The 15,722-nt window shown below is 39.6% G+C and overlaps 3 protein-coding genes across 3 annotated transcripts; 1 reads left to right on the top strand and 2 right to left on the bottom strand.

The window, feature by feature from the left end:
• Window positions 1–576: 576 nt before the first annotated feature.
• Window positions 577–4,934, bottom strand: LOC101310047 (ABC transporter B family member 15-like). The gene is made up of 7 exons (XM_004304915.1): window positions 4,713–4,934; window positions 4,512–4,569; window positions 4,241–4,419; window positions 3,691–4,148; window positions 3,057–3,597; window positions 2,024–2,902; window positions 577–1,950 (listed from the first exon to the last, which is right to left on the bottom strand). Exons 1-7 carry the CDS (start codon window positions 4,932–4,934, stop codon window positions 577–579), a joined length of 3,711 nt encoding a protein of 1,236 aa, XP_004304963.1.
• A 2,850-nt stretch (window positions 4,935–7,784) lies between these two features.
• On the top strand, window positions 7,785–9,873 carry LOC101305484. Its single transcript, XM_004302330.1, has 8 exons — window positions 7,785–7,912; window positions 8,121–8,290; window positions 8,373–8,435; window positions 8,546–8,565; window positions 8,688–8,732; window positions 9,018–9,085; window positions 9,299–9,432; window positions 9,605–9,873. The coding sequence occupies exons 1-8, from the start codon at window positions 7,840–7,842 to the stop codon at window positions 9,758–9,760; spliced, it is 729 nt and encodes a 242-aa protein (XP_004302378.1). The 5' UTR covers window positions 7,785–7,839; the 3' UTR covers window positions 9,761–9,873.
• An 892-nt stretch (window positions 9,874–10,765) lies between these two features.
• Window positions 10,766–13,434, bottom strand: LOC101305187 (type I inositol 1,4,5-trisphosphate 5-phosphatase CVP2-like). The gene is made up of 7 exons (XM_004302329.1): window positions 13,227–13,434; window positions 13,032–13,122; window positions 12,829–12,939; window positions 12,116–12,721; window positions 11,553–11,816; window positions 11,108–11,297; window positions 10,766–10,987 (listed from the first exon to the last, which is right to left on the bottom strand). Exons 1-7 carry the CDS (start codon window positions 13,321–13,323, stop codon window positions 10,892–10,894), a joined length of 1,455 nt encoding a protein of 484 aa, XP_004302377.1. The 5' UTR covers window positions 13,324–13,434; the 3' UTR covers window positions 10,766–10,891.
• Between the last annotated feature and the right edge of the window lie 2,288 nt (window positions 13,435–15,722).

The following is a 15,722-nucleotide window of genomic DNA, read 5'->3' as shown; positions in this document are numbered from 1 at the left end:
GTCCATCGTTCATTAAACAACTGAAGATCCTTCGTATCTATATGAACTGTTGGACTTTCACATCAGAATGATTAGGCTGAGATTTTGATCATTATAATGCTCGATCATTCTTTTTCCTGTCGTATCTATCAAACTCACAAACAGCTTGGAATATCTCTTTAGTTCTACAAAGTGGATTTGGCTTCCTACAAAAGCTTATTATCCACAGACAAGATCCATGATCAAAGGATGATCGACAACCACTACATCTGTACGTTGTTCTTCCAATAACAATGTGGGGAAGTCTTTTTTCGCCTCTTGAAGAATATTAGATATATTATAGAGTTATATATATTAGCTAGCTTGTGAAGGTACCAACTTTAATCGACAATAGTAGAAATATTACGCTGAATATTTCAAAAATAGTAATAAAAATATGACACTGATTATATATAGCTTGCTACACTGAACTGATCAAATTAGCTAGACATTAAGTAGAATAATAGACTATTTTCTAATAATTATTATACTAATTCAAGATACTAATGATTGACTTGAACCTTAAGATGGATATTCCTCCGTTATTGCTTAATCATCTTAAGATTGTGTACTCCTGCTTGTGAAATTGACTAAGGAGTAATAAGCTCCTGAAGGTCCCTTAGCCAAAAGAGAAGAGTGAGACCCCTTCTCCACTACCTTTCCTTTATCAAGCACCGTAATGTGGTCACAGTTTTGTATGGTACTCAACCTGTGCGCCACTACCACACTGGTTCTCCCCACCATGACATGCTCCAATGCCTCTTGAACCACCTTCTCCGATTGGCTATCAAGCGCGCTCGTTGCCTCGTCAAGTAACAACACTGCAGGGTTTCTCAGTATAGCTCTTGCTATAGCAATGCGCTGCTTCTGACCCCCAGAGAGTTGCAATCCTCTATCGCCACACGACGTGTCGTACCCGTCCTTTAACGCACTGATGAACTCATGAGCATTGGCTGCCCTTGCTGCCTCAATGACCATAGTTTCATCCATGTTTTCCGACGCTCCAAATACTATGTTCTCTCTTATGGTACCAGCAAACAATGTAGGTTCTTGGCTTACCAATGCCATATGTTTCCTCAATGACCTTAGGTTGTAAGACTTTATATCACGACCGTCGATTTCCACCACCCCCCTGATCGGATCATAAAATCTCTCAATTAGTCCGATAACGGTTGATTTACCCGACCCGCTTTGGCCCACCAACGCCGTGGACTTTCCTGCTTCAATGTTCATTGAGAAGCCTTGGAAGATCATCACATTGGGCCTTGTTGGGTATGCAAAGTACACGTCAAGAAAATGGACCTCTCCCATTAGTTTTTCAACCTGGGAGTCTTTTGGAACTTGGGGTTCTATTCTTGTGGTTCGGTCCAAGATGCCAAATATTGACCCAATTGCATCCCAGCCATGGGCCAGGTCCGATGTCATGCTTCCGGCATCTGCTATGACCCGACCGGTGGTTAGCAGAATGAGGATGGTCTCAAACACTGCTCTTGGTGTGAGGTAGTCTTGGGAGACAAGCCTGCTGCCATACCAATAGCTTAAACCTACAATGAGGATTGAAGTGCTCATTGAAAACCCGAGGCCAATACCGGCGAACCATGATTGCCGCAGGCTTTCTCTATGTGGGCCTTCTTGGACCTTTTCTAGCATTTTGAGAATCCTGCTCTGAGCTGAGAAGGAAGTGATGGTCCTGAGGTTGTAGATAGCTTCAGCTGCAAGCTTGCAACTTTCCTCTTGGCTTTTGACTGCTTTACTGGACATTCTGCTGAGCAGGACACGCCGAGTATAGAGGCCCATAATGATTATGGGTTGGGTCGCAATGACGACTACGGCAAGCCTCCATGCAATTATTAGGCCCATTGTCCAAGCTATAGTCACAGCTGAGATGGTTTGTATAAGAAGGCACATTCTGTCACCAACTAAAGATCTGACCTGCCATTAGCATGGTTATTGTTAGACTATGGAAAATGCTACTAAATAGATAGAGAAATGTGGATGAACTTACCTGTTCAGCATCTTTGGTGAGTTTAGAGCAAATGGCACCACTAGAATTTCTATCATCGTCGAACCAGCCAACTTCGAAACTAAGTATCTTGGTGAGCATCATTTCTCTAATCCGATTGCTCAAATGCTCCCCAATGTATGCAAAACTATAGTGTTCCAGGAGATTAATCAGTAACGCGATCACAGACAACCCGAAAAAGCAGAAAGCGAGAGTTGTGATTTTCGCCTTAATCTCCTCCGGATTTGTCAAGAAATATATGGATAATGTAGTCCCCATGGTGAATCCATATAGAGGTTCAACAGCTCCAAAAAAAATCGCACATAACCAAGCTAATACTGCTTGCTTCCACTCTGGAATATTCATAGATAACAATCTCCAATATGATGACTTCTGCTTGGAAAGGTTGCTTCTAGATTCTTGAGCAGTAGTAGTACTAGTACTATCAGATGCAACAAGCTGGGAGGTTGAGTCCAGGTGCCAAGTACTAGTACTATCGTACAAGTTGACCAAAGATGATGAAGGACCTTGATCTTCTGGTGTCTCCTTTTGTGGTGTTTGTTGAAGGCAGACAAACGAGGCGTAAACTCCATTTGTCTGTTGAATTAGTTCATCATGTGAACCGAGTTCCATGACAGAACCATTTTGCATAACAGCAATAACATCAGCCTTCTGAATGGTGGATAAGCGGTGAGCAATGACTAAGGTGGTTCTTCCTGTGGCTGCTCTATGGAGGGCTTCTTGAACTAGTCCTTCTGACTCTGAGTCTAATGCACTGGTGGCCTCATCAAGGAGAAGGATTTTTGGTTTCTTTATAAGTGCTCTCGCAATTGCTATTCTTTGCTTCTGTCCACCTGATACTTGAACGCCTCTCTCACCAACCTTCCAGTTGATATATAAGAAGTTAGCTAAAAATATACAATATCAAGTTCTCTGAATTTTTCACACAAGAACAAACAAACACAACACAATTTCTTTTATGAATGAATAGTCTCATTAGTCTGCGAGTAGCTAGTAGCTAGAGAGCAGAACAAACCTGGGTGTCATACCCATTCGGCAACTGAGATATGAAATTATGAGCATTGCTAGCTATGGCAGCCTCAACTACTTCCTCCATTGTGCCATCTTCCTTGCCAAATAGTATATTCTCCTTGATGGTGGTTGAGAACAATGAAGGCTCTTGGCTTACAGATGCCATTATAGACCTGAGCCACTTAAGCTGTAACTTGTCAATGGCAAACCCATCTAGTAGAATATGTCCCTCAAGAGGGTTATAAAATCTTTGCAACAGTAAGGTCGCTGTTGATTTCCCTGATCCACTTGAGCCGACTAAGGCAACAGTATTTCCGGCTGGTACGGTTAGAGAAAAGTTGTTCAGAACAATGCTCTCAGGCCTTGATGGATACGCAAACTTGAGATGATCAAACTGGACTTCACCTGAGACATTGTCCAGAACTGTGCCTTCCATGTTTTCTGAATCAATTTCAGGAACTCGATTGATAACCTTCATGATATTCTCTCCAGCTGAGCATGCATCTGCAAAGTACTTCAAGTTTGATAAAGCATAACCCATTGCCCTGAAAGTTATCCCATCAGCAATTTCGTTAACTAAGAATAAAAATGAAAAGAGGCATCCTCTTGATTATATATAACATGATTAAACTGCTTACATTCCTCCATTGATTATGGAAACACCAACAGCAAAAACAGTCCCTCCTAGAGCACCATGGTATATAACCATTCTGCTACCCAAGTAAGACATGACAGCCCAAATGGCAAAGACAGTGTAGGTGCTACCAATTGCCAACCCCTTAACCAAGCCTTGCTTCAAACCAAGCTTTGTACTCCCATGTATGGCTGCAGAAAATTGTGTTATAGTTTTGTTCTCTCCAACATATGCATAAACTGTTCTAATAGATGATATTGCCTGTTCTGCTATTGTCCCGGTCTTAATGTGTTCTTGTCTTCTCTTCCCTGATATTCTTGTTAAGTTTCTCCCACAAATCCAACCAGGAAGTACCAGAAGCAACAGAAAGGGGAGTCCAACCAAAGCCAGTTTCCACATCAACACAAATGCTATCACGTAACTTGTAACAAAAAGGGAGACTTTATTCACAAAGTCTGGCACCTGATTCAAATTTGAAAAAGTGGATTATAATTAGGTGCTTACTCTGCTAGAATTTGATAATGTATAGTGCAAATTCAGAACAGGAATAGAACCTTGTCACTGAGAACATCTTGAATGATCTGAATGTCATTTGACATGCTTATTACAACCTCAGAGGCGCTTGTTTGATGCGAATCTAAGTAAGCTACCTCTTGGCGTAACACCGCTTTCAAATAGTTTCTTCTCATTTTTGTAGCTTGTCTCTCCCCAGTTCTTGTCCAACAAAACCCCTCTACAATCACAACCATATCAGAGAAAAATCAGTCATGAACTAAAAAATCAGTTAAATTTTGCCGAGTAAACAAGAGAAAACCACGCTCATACCTAAGAAACAAGTAAGCATTGATGCGAGGGCCAAGTAGAAGAAGGGAATCATTTTTTTCTGCAGCAGTCATTAACATCAAAATTAAATTCAGATTAAATGATTAAATGTGCATGTGTAAAAGTTATGTGTACACACTATATCAGAAAGCCAAGAGAGATCACTGATTGTGTGTGTAACAAATTAGAAGAGAAGAGACATACCTCATCAAAGACTCCACCTCTTCCCATATTGTTCATCAAACCACTATTAAAAACAATCAACATCCGAGTAGAGAGTCCATCACCTACAGCTCCAAGGAACCCGAGAGTCATCAAGAACTTATCGATAGCATCTACATGTATGAAAATTGAGCCAAGTGACCCAATTTTGTTCTTCGTAATGTCAATATTATTGCGTTTGTCTGCACTTCTACTCATCTGCATTCTCGATATTAAAACAGATCGATCATAAAGGTAAAACTTGAAGAGAATAAGATTCAAAGACGCCAATACATACTATATACCACTCACTTTTCTCATGAAGAAGTTGTTCTCTGTCACACCGATTTGCTTACCTAACATGGAAACAGTACATCCATATGGAGTAGCTTAGTTTGACAGTAACATAAATGTATATGCATCAGTAATGGAAATAATCCAATCCTAGCCTTGATCAGCTAATTAGTAAAGATGCCCATACGCAATCAGGGAACCAGGATAGACTTATAGTAAGGTTGGGGGAGTCCAAATTAGAAGATAGTTTTGTTCAGCAACAAAACATTTTGTTTTGTCCATTTGAGGATAAAATTGATGTAGAATATCTGAGTAATACTGATTTCAGTGAAAATTATTGCGTATAGATTTCAGTCATTTCATCATAAAAGAGAGATAAATGGTATTAGCTTAGTTAAGGAATACTAATCAACCGAAAGAAAGGGAAACAACAGAAAAGGAAGGAATTAAAAATTATGCAATTGTTAAAATTTGTACGAAATCATTTTTTGCAGATTATGGGAATTAAAGGGGATCCAGCAGACCCTAAAACATTTTTTGCAGATTAATGAGATTATGAGTAAAGAAAACTACTAAGTTTAGTTATCATGTTTAGGAAACTGAGGAGGATACATGTAATTCCGGATCCTGCAAGGAAAACTATCTGCAACAGATTCACAAGCAGGTGAAGACAAATGAGACACATGCATCTCTTTTGTCTTCTAAGCATTACATAAAATTAGACCACTCTCAATCTTGTCTAGTTTTGGTTCCAACGCACAGGGACTTTACACCAGCTGATGTGCATATAGAGATGCACAACCTCTCCTACTCTGGAGTTTCGGCGCCTGATTGAGATAGTGGCTCAGGCGCCAAAACTGCCATATATATATATGGCAACTCAACTCATGAGTTTTCCGTGCCAGAAAAGCTTGGGGTCTAAGCTCTAAGCGTAATGGACTCTCTCTCTCTCTCTCTCTATCTTCCTCGATCAGTTACGTAGCCTGCTTAACTTCATGCAAGAAAGGAAATTAAGACAAGTCAATACACAGAGAACAATATCAAATTATCAATTCAAAACCTCTATTTCCAAGTTAGTTTTCTCTCTCTCTTTCCGTTTCGATTAGTAGTTATGAACAAGCGAGATTGCTAAACGTAGTGCCAATAGTGTAATCTGCAGCACGCAACAGCAGCAGCACAGCTTCTACGTTTCAGGCAAAATTTGTGACAGTCAATCTGTTACTCGACGCTACCACATGGAATGTGAAGGGCATATAACAATAAGGTGACACGGTATCAATGCATTTCCTTATGACTTATGACTACATTTGTATAGGGTGTATACGAGTCTGATTACTCAAAGGGGAGGAACTGAGGAAGTACCTGTCACTTCTTCAAGACATTTCATCGAACACATTGCCCCGCTCATGCGCTCATGAAAGACATGCAATATGAATTATATATAGCCCTCTCAGTACTCCTGCCTGTGATTGTAGCTCTCGTTCGGAAGGTGGCTCTCCACCGTTGCTTTTTCAGATCCCCAATTCGGACGAAAACACCTTCCTCACCATCCGTTTAGTACTTTGCTGATCGAGGTGCATTGATTTACCCAACCCCCCCCCCCCCCCCCCCCGCCCCCATAAAGGAGAAAGGAGGCCTTTTTCTGAGTCATGGAAGATCTACGTGCAAGTGTTGGTGCCTCTACATGTCCATTTGTCAAGCACTTAATCAAAAGTTAAAACCATGCATGCGGTGATCCATACGCAATTACCAACCTGTAATCCACTTAATTAGGTAAAACAAAGCTAAACCCTTCTGTGGTTTACACTGCATTGTTCATATACATTGATGTCTTGATTCAAAGAGTTTTCTTTGGTCATAAAATTCGCTCTTTCGAATGTTCAGATCATTCCAGAAGTGACGGCATAGAACTGTACATTTTCCCCTGCTCGGAACATCTTGAATGATCGATAACCTCAGAGGTAGCTTTTCCAGAGAAGAGAGCGAATCGAACAGCTCTCAATAATTGTTTTCATTCTTGCAGATTGGCCCAGAACGCCATTATATCCCTTTTTCTGCATGCGTGCAGTCATATATGAAATCAAAAATCTATCTAGTTATTCAATGACCCTAATTAATTTAGTTAGATTTTCTGCGAATGTATAAATGTGTGTGAGTGACACATAAGTAAAGAGGGGAGGGATAGATTCTATAACATGATCCAGCTCTGTACAATTTAGAGTCTAGTAAGCCATCCATGCATTAAGCCTATCACTAATATCGACACGGCCGGATTAATATTTTTGGAAATTAAACCAAATACTCTTTTCTTTACGATTAAAGATAATAAAGCCTGCTAACGAGGTTTGGCTCAGTTAGCAAGGGCGGGTTTATGGTGGAGCCTCATCCAAGTTTGATCCCTGCTACCAATAGGTCTCGTTGGTTTCACGATCTGTAAATTTTCTTGTGGAAATCCATACCTGGAGGCTGGTGTAACAGATACGTGTTCATAAATTAACACACAAATTAACTTACACAAGACGGAAACAAATAGTTATGGTATAAGGTTTAGGGTTTAGACATTCTTCGAACTTAACACACAAATTTTAAATACACAAGACGGAAACAAATAGTTATAGTTTCATCTTGGTGACGCGGTGTATACAAGAATTTTTACAATCGATAAGCAAATTAGACCAGGCCACAAAATATTTGAATAAGTATTGAGGCCCATTTGTCGAAGTGGGCTGCTAGAGACTAGAACAGCGTCCATATATAAAACTCTCTCACACACTGTCACACACACACACTCAGCACAAACAGAAACGAAGCAGAGAGTCAGTGAGGTCGGTCAGTAATGGCGGGAAGCGACGCAAGGAAGCACCTCATGAACTTGATTCACGACTTCACCTCCGAGAAGTCTCAGGGAGGTAAAAGCCTGTCCTATCGCTACTCGTTTTCCGATTCCGGCATTCGCTACTACTCCGTTTAATTTTTCCGATTAGTAAAATGTAGACATAAACTCGAAATTTCCGACGGCGAGCCTTATCGGAACCCTAACCGGTCGTTTTTTAGCTTTGATTTTCTGGAATTTTCTGAAATTTGAAGTGTGAAATGCTTTGGTTTTGAGATTTGCAGAGCGAAGAGTGGTCGGCCTGAGGAAGCGAATCGAAGAGCTTACGTCAGAGCTTGAGGTCAGAAATGCGGAGCTCGAAGAGGCCAAGCGCATCAAGGAGTCGATTGAGCAAGAGGTTCGAGGCTACGAAGTTGAATTGGCTATGAATGAAGCTACGATTCAAACGCTGGAGGTTTGTTGCTTTTGTACTTTACAAAATTGAGTGATCTATTTGTTTAATTTGATTAGGTTTTTGATCAGATTTCCATTTTCAGTCCAGGATTTCGCTGACGCAAGAGGAGGTTTCGGCAGTTGGATCTGAATTGGAAGCTCTTAAGGTAATTTTATTGGTGAATTGAGATATTGGAGAATGATTTTGATGGTTAGGTTTCTTCTTTTTCATACTGAAACTCATTTTTATGGTGTGTTTTTTTCCGGCATTGCAAAGAACAAAGAAGCTGCTGCACGGTATGGATCCCTTGTCTCTATTGTTATTTAGTCATCTGTGATCTCTGAATTTTGTTTTCTTTTCAATTTTGAAGAAATTATAGTCTATGGCGTTTGATTATTTGCCATAATTATGCTTGCAGAGATGAGTTCATAAGCCAGATGTTTGAGCTCAACTCTAAGATAAGGTTGGTTTCATCTTTGAATAGAAAGTTATATGATTGCTCCAATTATGCATGTCTCAATAGAGAACAAGAAGCAGTTTCCTATTTCTAAGACTTATAGTGGTATTTCGCCTTGCTCGATATTGAAGATCATGTGGCATAGAGTTCATTTAAAAATGAATATATAACAGAATCTAGCTGCAGGGTGATACTTACTCTCTGATTTCCGCAAGTGCTATTTCAAAAGTATGTAGTGCCTCCATGTAGTTACTAAAGTACGATTGTGTTTGCTGACAAATGTAAATCCAGGGAGTTCCAAGAGTCAATTGCTGCGAAAATTCATGAGGAGAATTATATGGAAATTGAAGCTGGTGATGGTCTGTATACACTTGCTGATTAACCTATTTTTGATCTCTTAACATATGGCATTCCATCTGATTCTATATGCATTTATTGAATGTTCTATTCGTTATCAACTGAACTCCATCTCGCTTTTAGTCTCCTTATACTATTGTTTCTCTCAAGTGGAACTAATTTATTTTGTAATTTAGTTCGGTTAGAACTAACTGTAGATTGCAATGTTGTTTCAGATGGTCATGAACTAATAAGGGAGGAGGTCTGTGAGGTATCTTTAAGAGAACTTGAGGAAATGCTTGCCTGTGTTGTATCTGAGACAGCTAAAGTTGAAGAAGAATACAAATCAGAGCAGAATATTCAAAAGCAGGTAAGAAATCGACCCTTAAAACTTGTGAATGGCTAATTAGTTGTTAGCTTCAAGACTGATTCTAAGGATGTTGTATATGAGTTTCCTGCGTTTTTCCCTTTGGCGGTGGACAATAAATTTCCCAGGAAAGGAATATGAAATATTTGGATGTCTGGAACATGTACTTCTGCAGGTCCAGCAGGAGTTGATTGATCGTGAAAGGAAGGTATTCCTGATGGAAGAGACATTGAACACAACAAAGGAATTGCAAGACTTGACTAGATATCCTTTTCAAGATTGCAGTGGTTACCAAAATTCTTCAATTTTTGAGCACTATTTACTCCTCTAGAACATGGAACATTCACAACCCAAAGAAAATCATTGTTCTTGTATATAAATTTAGTGAATCAGAGCTGAATAAGTTCAAGCTATTCCATTCATATCTATAATGACAGTGAGATCACTTCAGAGCTGCTTGAGTTTTCCATCATTTTAAAACTCTCATGCAAAACTGTACAAGTTGTTAGTAGAAGTTTATTTCCCAGCTTACTTTGTAAGCGGATTCCTCTTTTTTTTTAAACGGATTTCTGTTAGTTATTTAGAAAATGCAAATATGAGGAAGCACTTAGATTTTTGCACCTAATATTCACTAAGATACTGTGTGAAATTTCTTATCAATGTTGAACAAATTTTTAATTTATTTTTTGTTTTGATGGAAGGAGAAAAGAAAGAGAAAACCAATTGCTTCATTTGATGTGTTTTCCGTTCTTCTTTTCTTGGTCAAGTGTTTTCCGTTCTTGAAGTACCATACTTTATGACTATGACTTGCAGTCTTCCACTTTGTTGTGTCTTTGACCGGAAACAAGCAGACTTCTGAATTGGAACAGACTTATGCTACCCTTGGTGAGAACTTGCAGATGAGATGTGCATGTCCAAGTTGTCATCTAGACAATGTGGAGGCCCTGGGAGGACTTACTCGATCAAACGAAGCATATTAAACAATTGGTAGGTATTCTACTTGATATCACTTCATTTTATGTGTTTATTTTGTGTATGATGTATCATGTCTGCAATGCACTTTTATTCGATATCAATGACATCAGCTGGCCTTTGAAAGTGAAAGAACATTTATAGGAGTATGCTGGACCCTGTGAGGATGAATATATTAATTTCTGTGCATTTTCAAAACTTTTTACAGAGTATTTCAGCTTACTTCCATAAACATTTCAAAATAAGTTACTTGCTGCACTAAATCGAAGGTTTTATGCCTGTAATTACATTAGAAGCTATTACCTTCTTGGAGTTATAGATCTAACTCAAGTTGCCCAATCATAGAACACCAAAAAAAAATTAAAACAAATGAAGAAGGAGAATATGGGTTCTGTGAAAGAAGAATGAAAAAATTATGGACACTCATGAAGCCTGCCTGAAACAATCCAGCATGCCAAAGGCTAGCTGAACTTTCTGTCACCGGTTTGTTCTACCCTTTTGCTCTATGTGGTGGTGATGCATCTATATCCTTTTCCAGGAACGATTTCAACGTAGATTGGGTCTTTTCAGCATGTTTTCTCTGCTCCTGCATTAACAATATTTTTTTTCTTAGTATCCCCAACCAGATTTGCATCTTTTTAATAGTCTCAAACTGAATGTAGGTATATGTTTCACTGATATTCTTGAACTGTTAGAAACAACTCACAGTTGCTTTAGGAAGTGTTATGTTGGGAAGAATCGTTCGCGGTGAAACCATTCTTGGATTAATTGACTTCTCTACTTCTACCTGTGTTGAGAATAGGGCAGAGACTGGCCTGTGGTCTGAGAACTTACTCTCGCTACGGAAATAGGAGAGCTGAGTCACCCCTTTTCCATACCATAGAATTCTGTCGCACCTGCAATTAATCAAAGTATCTAATTTATGTATAGACAGAAAGAAAGATGTATTTTCATCCTTATGTTTTTCTTCCAAGAAAGTTGTAGAACAGGACATATATCTACTGGGGTCGTGGGGAAGATAGATCAGCTTAGAACTAGGGTAGAATTCTATGAATCTGTTGATACAAAAGCAAAAACAGGAATTGATTTTAAGGTCACATAGTGGCTCTTTGTTAGAAATAATATCATACGACAATAGGGAAAGCCCATACCATGCTGGAGTTCTTTGCTTCTCTCCTGATTTGCTTGGAATCCCACCTGAGTATCTGTTGCAATTTGATGAAGAATACTTGTAGGTAGGTGCAAATTCTATAGCTCCCTCTTCCCATCCCTGAAATACCCCACCATATTCTCGTTCCCTACGAAGCTGATCGAACTCTTGTAATGCTCTCCAGTCTAGTTTGTTTATCAGCTGCCTGGCTGAATTGTCCTCCAAGTATAGCCTATAGTTGAGATCCCCAAACCAGAATATCCGACTGTACCATAAAGCAACATAATAAAGTTAGCTCTGTCTTAAATTGTTTCTTTCCAATCGTTGATAGTTTACTTGTCTTGGTCACTTAGGTCTGTTTGATAACTTTTAGGTCCTAACATGTTTGACAGTTGATACTTGATAGATTATCTTCATACTTAAATTAGAAGAAGTATATAGATGTATGTCTATGCATGATAAAATTTTAAACCTGTTTCCTGATAATGGTAAAATGAATGCTGAAAACTACAGCTAAATGAGTGAAAACTTTTGCTTCTACATTCTAGCGGGAGGAACACATACTCGTGTCCTAAGATGGTGAGAGGGTGGGAGGTATGATTGTCTGTAGGGATGCTGGGAGATCGAGGGAAAGTGGTTCGCCTAAAAATCTCTGAGACTTGGTGATTCCTTCTGCCTTCATCTCCTTTCTTCTCGCCAGAAGCCAAATGGGCAACAACAAAGCAAAAACTAGTTCCTTCAATTGTCATGCTGACTGAAACTGAGCCTTTATTTCCCAAATAACCCATGATGCCACAAGCCACTGAACAAACTTTAACATTTGAAATGCTATACTTTCTGAGAAATTCACTTTTTATCCATACACTAATGAACACTCCCACCATCTTCTTGCTTGCCATTTGCTTGTACGTACTGCCACCCTCTGGCATTTCATATTGCTCAACAATGGGGCTCCCAGTGTGGTTACTAACGCTTCTTCTGCTTTCAGGGTCAGGCATGTCCACGTACTGGTAGTTTTCACTTGAAGTAGGGTTCGATATGGATGTGAACCAAGGGCTGCCATGTTTGTTGTTGAGAGTTTTCCCTATCAACAGGTTCCAATTTCTTGCTTCAGTTGGGTCTTCTGTTCCAATCACAGTGCGTGTCTTCAAAGGTACAATCTCTTGAAACCTGTGAGCAAATTGTAAGCATTTTGTGCATAAATCTTGATTAGATTGATTAGATGCAAAAGCTCAGAGTTATGAACATTTTAGTGCTAATTCTGATTAATGACATACCCAAGAACATACAAGTCTGCTGCATCCTTAAGATTCAGCCACTCTTCCAAATCTTCTGCTAAGCTCCCTATGGGAGACCTTCCAGCCACATTCCAAGTTCCCACAAAAATTCTAAATACAGGAATATGTTTATTAGGTGAATATGAAATCGATGTCTACTTTTTTGTTTAACTATTTCCTTGGGTGAAATGTTAGCAACTTACCTCAACGCATTAGTGGAAGTACATGGATCCATCTCCACGGACTGCGTGACAATCTCATCCAAGTAATCACCACTTTCATCTTCACCCCCATCTGTAGAACAATTTGGCATAACTCAGTTTAGTTTAAAGTTGTGAGAGTTGTGAGGAGAGAATAGTTCCGAAGTGGGGAAATATGAGAAGAACGGATAGAAGAACCTGAAACTTGGCTGAGTTGATACGGGTCATATTTCTTGTGGTTTCTTTTGAACCACTTTCTAAACCTTTTTCTGTATTTATGATTCTCAATGTCCATGGCTAACAAGCCAGCGTCTCCTATGTCGTTGATGAAACAATTACTACATCAAAGATGGAGTATTGCTAATGGATGAGCTTCGTGCAACTTCCTTTGCATTGCTTAGATGAGAGCTGTTACTTCCTGGCATGGCTTCTATTTTCTGTAGACAAAGAAAGTGTAGATTTAGCTGTAAGATCATAGTATAAACCGCCCTGTACCGAAGAAAATGAAACCCAGAAGGAGACAAACACATGAAGCTCATAGAAAACATAGCTCTTATCGACAAACCCAAGAGAGAAAAAACATATGCCTCTAACATACCTTATGTGCAAGTCAAAAAATGGTTGGAGAGATTCATAATTCATATGCAGGTTTAAGTGGGAATCAGAAGGAGGATATTAGCCTCACATGTAGAAGGCTCTATCATTTGCTTAATTATTAGGGTCGTTAGGTTGGTGCTTGTCACGTTCGTCTTTTTGATATCTACTTGACATTTCTATTACCTGTCCATGTCAACAACTTAAATCCAGGTTAGGGGACACCTAAGAATAGAGCAACACAAACCTCCAATTTTTTAGTATATACGCATCGAAAATTATCCAGAATCCAAAACTAGAGATGTATGCCCATAGCAAGATCGATTGGTTGTGCTGCAACAAAGGATCGAATTCGAATATGAAAATTCCCATACTTGGCTTGCATCGAATAGGTCTCCTATACTGTAGAGTAATCTGACTAATCTCAACTCCTGGAGCAACTAATTGTCTAATTCATAGTATGTTGGAGTTTATATATTCAACTTCTGCTTGTTAGTAAGTGATAAGCCGCCGTCTTAAGCAGTTCTAAATTTCTAATGAGATCATCTTACTGTCAGTCCTAAGTGTCACCATGGATAATGTGGCCTATTATAGCAGTAATGGCACCAGCCAAGTTGTAGATGGACTATGCAAATCGTGACCCCCACCCCTGCCTAAAAATTAGAAAGTAACGATGTGACTAGTATTAGTGACATATACATGATTAAATTTGGTTGCTTTCATGCGTAGAGACATTCTTACCAAGTGTATTAGATGCGATTTGAGCCTTTGCAGATACGTTTCCATTTCAACAATAATGAGATGTATACTCCTCGACCTTCCTTGTTTGTCTTATTGGGACGATCATTGCTATAATCTCTTAACGTATGTGTAACAAAGATAAGATTTTGCCCTTTTTAGTGTTTTTATTTGCGAATTAACTAACTAGGAGTTTACTGTTAATATCCTTCTCGCCTTCTCATATGATAGAGATATTCCCCGACTTGTATTATATGCTACCATCTCTTTTATCTTGTCGAAAAAAAAAACTTGTGTTATATGCCACCATCTCTTATTTGTTTATCTTATCCAAATCATATATGTTAAATTTTGGAATGTAGTAAACAAGACCAAGAGACCATGGAAACACCAAGTCTGTCTGTCCAGACACATTAAGAATTTGAATATTTGGGCATCAAAATGTACTTGAACGCCGATTTTGAATACATAGATGAAACAACTGACCCTAATTTTACGCTCAATTTCTTGCATCTGAAACCAAGTGCTGCCGAAACATAACAATGAAGGCTTCCACTCTCTCATTCAGAGCCTCCTTGGACAGCTTCGGAACCTCCTCCTCCTCCGGCTTGTCTTCAATTTCGAACCACTCTTCCTCTTCCCATTCTTTAACCACTTCTTGATCAACTTGCGCCGGTGGCCACCTACATTGCCTCGTCTCCTTCTTCATTTCAACCTTGACCGGAACTCGATCTGCTTCGTCATCGTTGTTTTTGCATTCCTGATGATCGTCTGAGGTGGAAGAGACTGAAGTGAAAAGAATGGCCAAGAGGACGAGGTTGAGAACGATGAACACCCACGCCCGCCACTGCTCCATGAGAAACACCATCAAAACCGACGCAGATGCTCCGGCGGTGAGCAAAACCATGTGCATGACATACTCTTGCACTCGAAGAACCTCTCTTTGCTTCGTTACTCTCCCACTCAACTCTCTTCTCTTGTCCATTCTTGTGTGCTTGAGAAAACTGAGACTGTGATCCTTGTGCTGGGTTTTTATATTAAAAAGGGAAAGAGCTCTTATCCTGTGCATGCTTGGTTTTGGTTTGCTAAAAAGGTATGGTTTCGAGTGGATTTTCTAGTGCGCACTGCTTTTGAGGAGCCAGCTGTGATGAGAAGAGCGACGTGACGGGTAGGGTTGAAGTTGCTAGGGGAGACAAGCAGACATAAATCCTGAAAGCCTGCTAGCTCTGCATCACTACATCACCCAGCAACATATCATTTCTCCAACTTTGGATTTAGTCATGGAAGTTTGCTCATGTTTTTGGCATTTGGGTGTGTAGCTTGAACACTTGGGGCGCCAAACTAAAGTCTCTAACTAGGGCT

This window comes from Fragaria vesca, linkage group LG6, assembly GCF_000184155.1.
Source record: "Fragaria vesca subsp. vesca linkage group LG6, FraVesHawaii_1.0, whole genome shotgun sequence".
Taxonomy (NCBI): Eukaryota; Viridiplantae; Streptophyta; class Magnoliopsida; order Rosales; family Rosaceae; genus Fragaria; species Fragaria vesca.
This window is presented reverse-complemented; position numbering and strand designations above follow the sequence as displayed.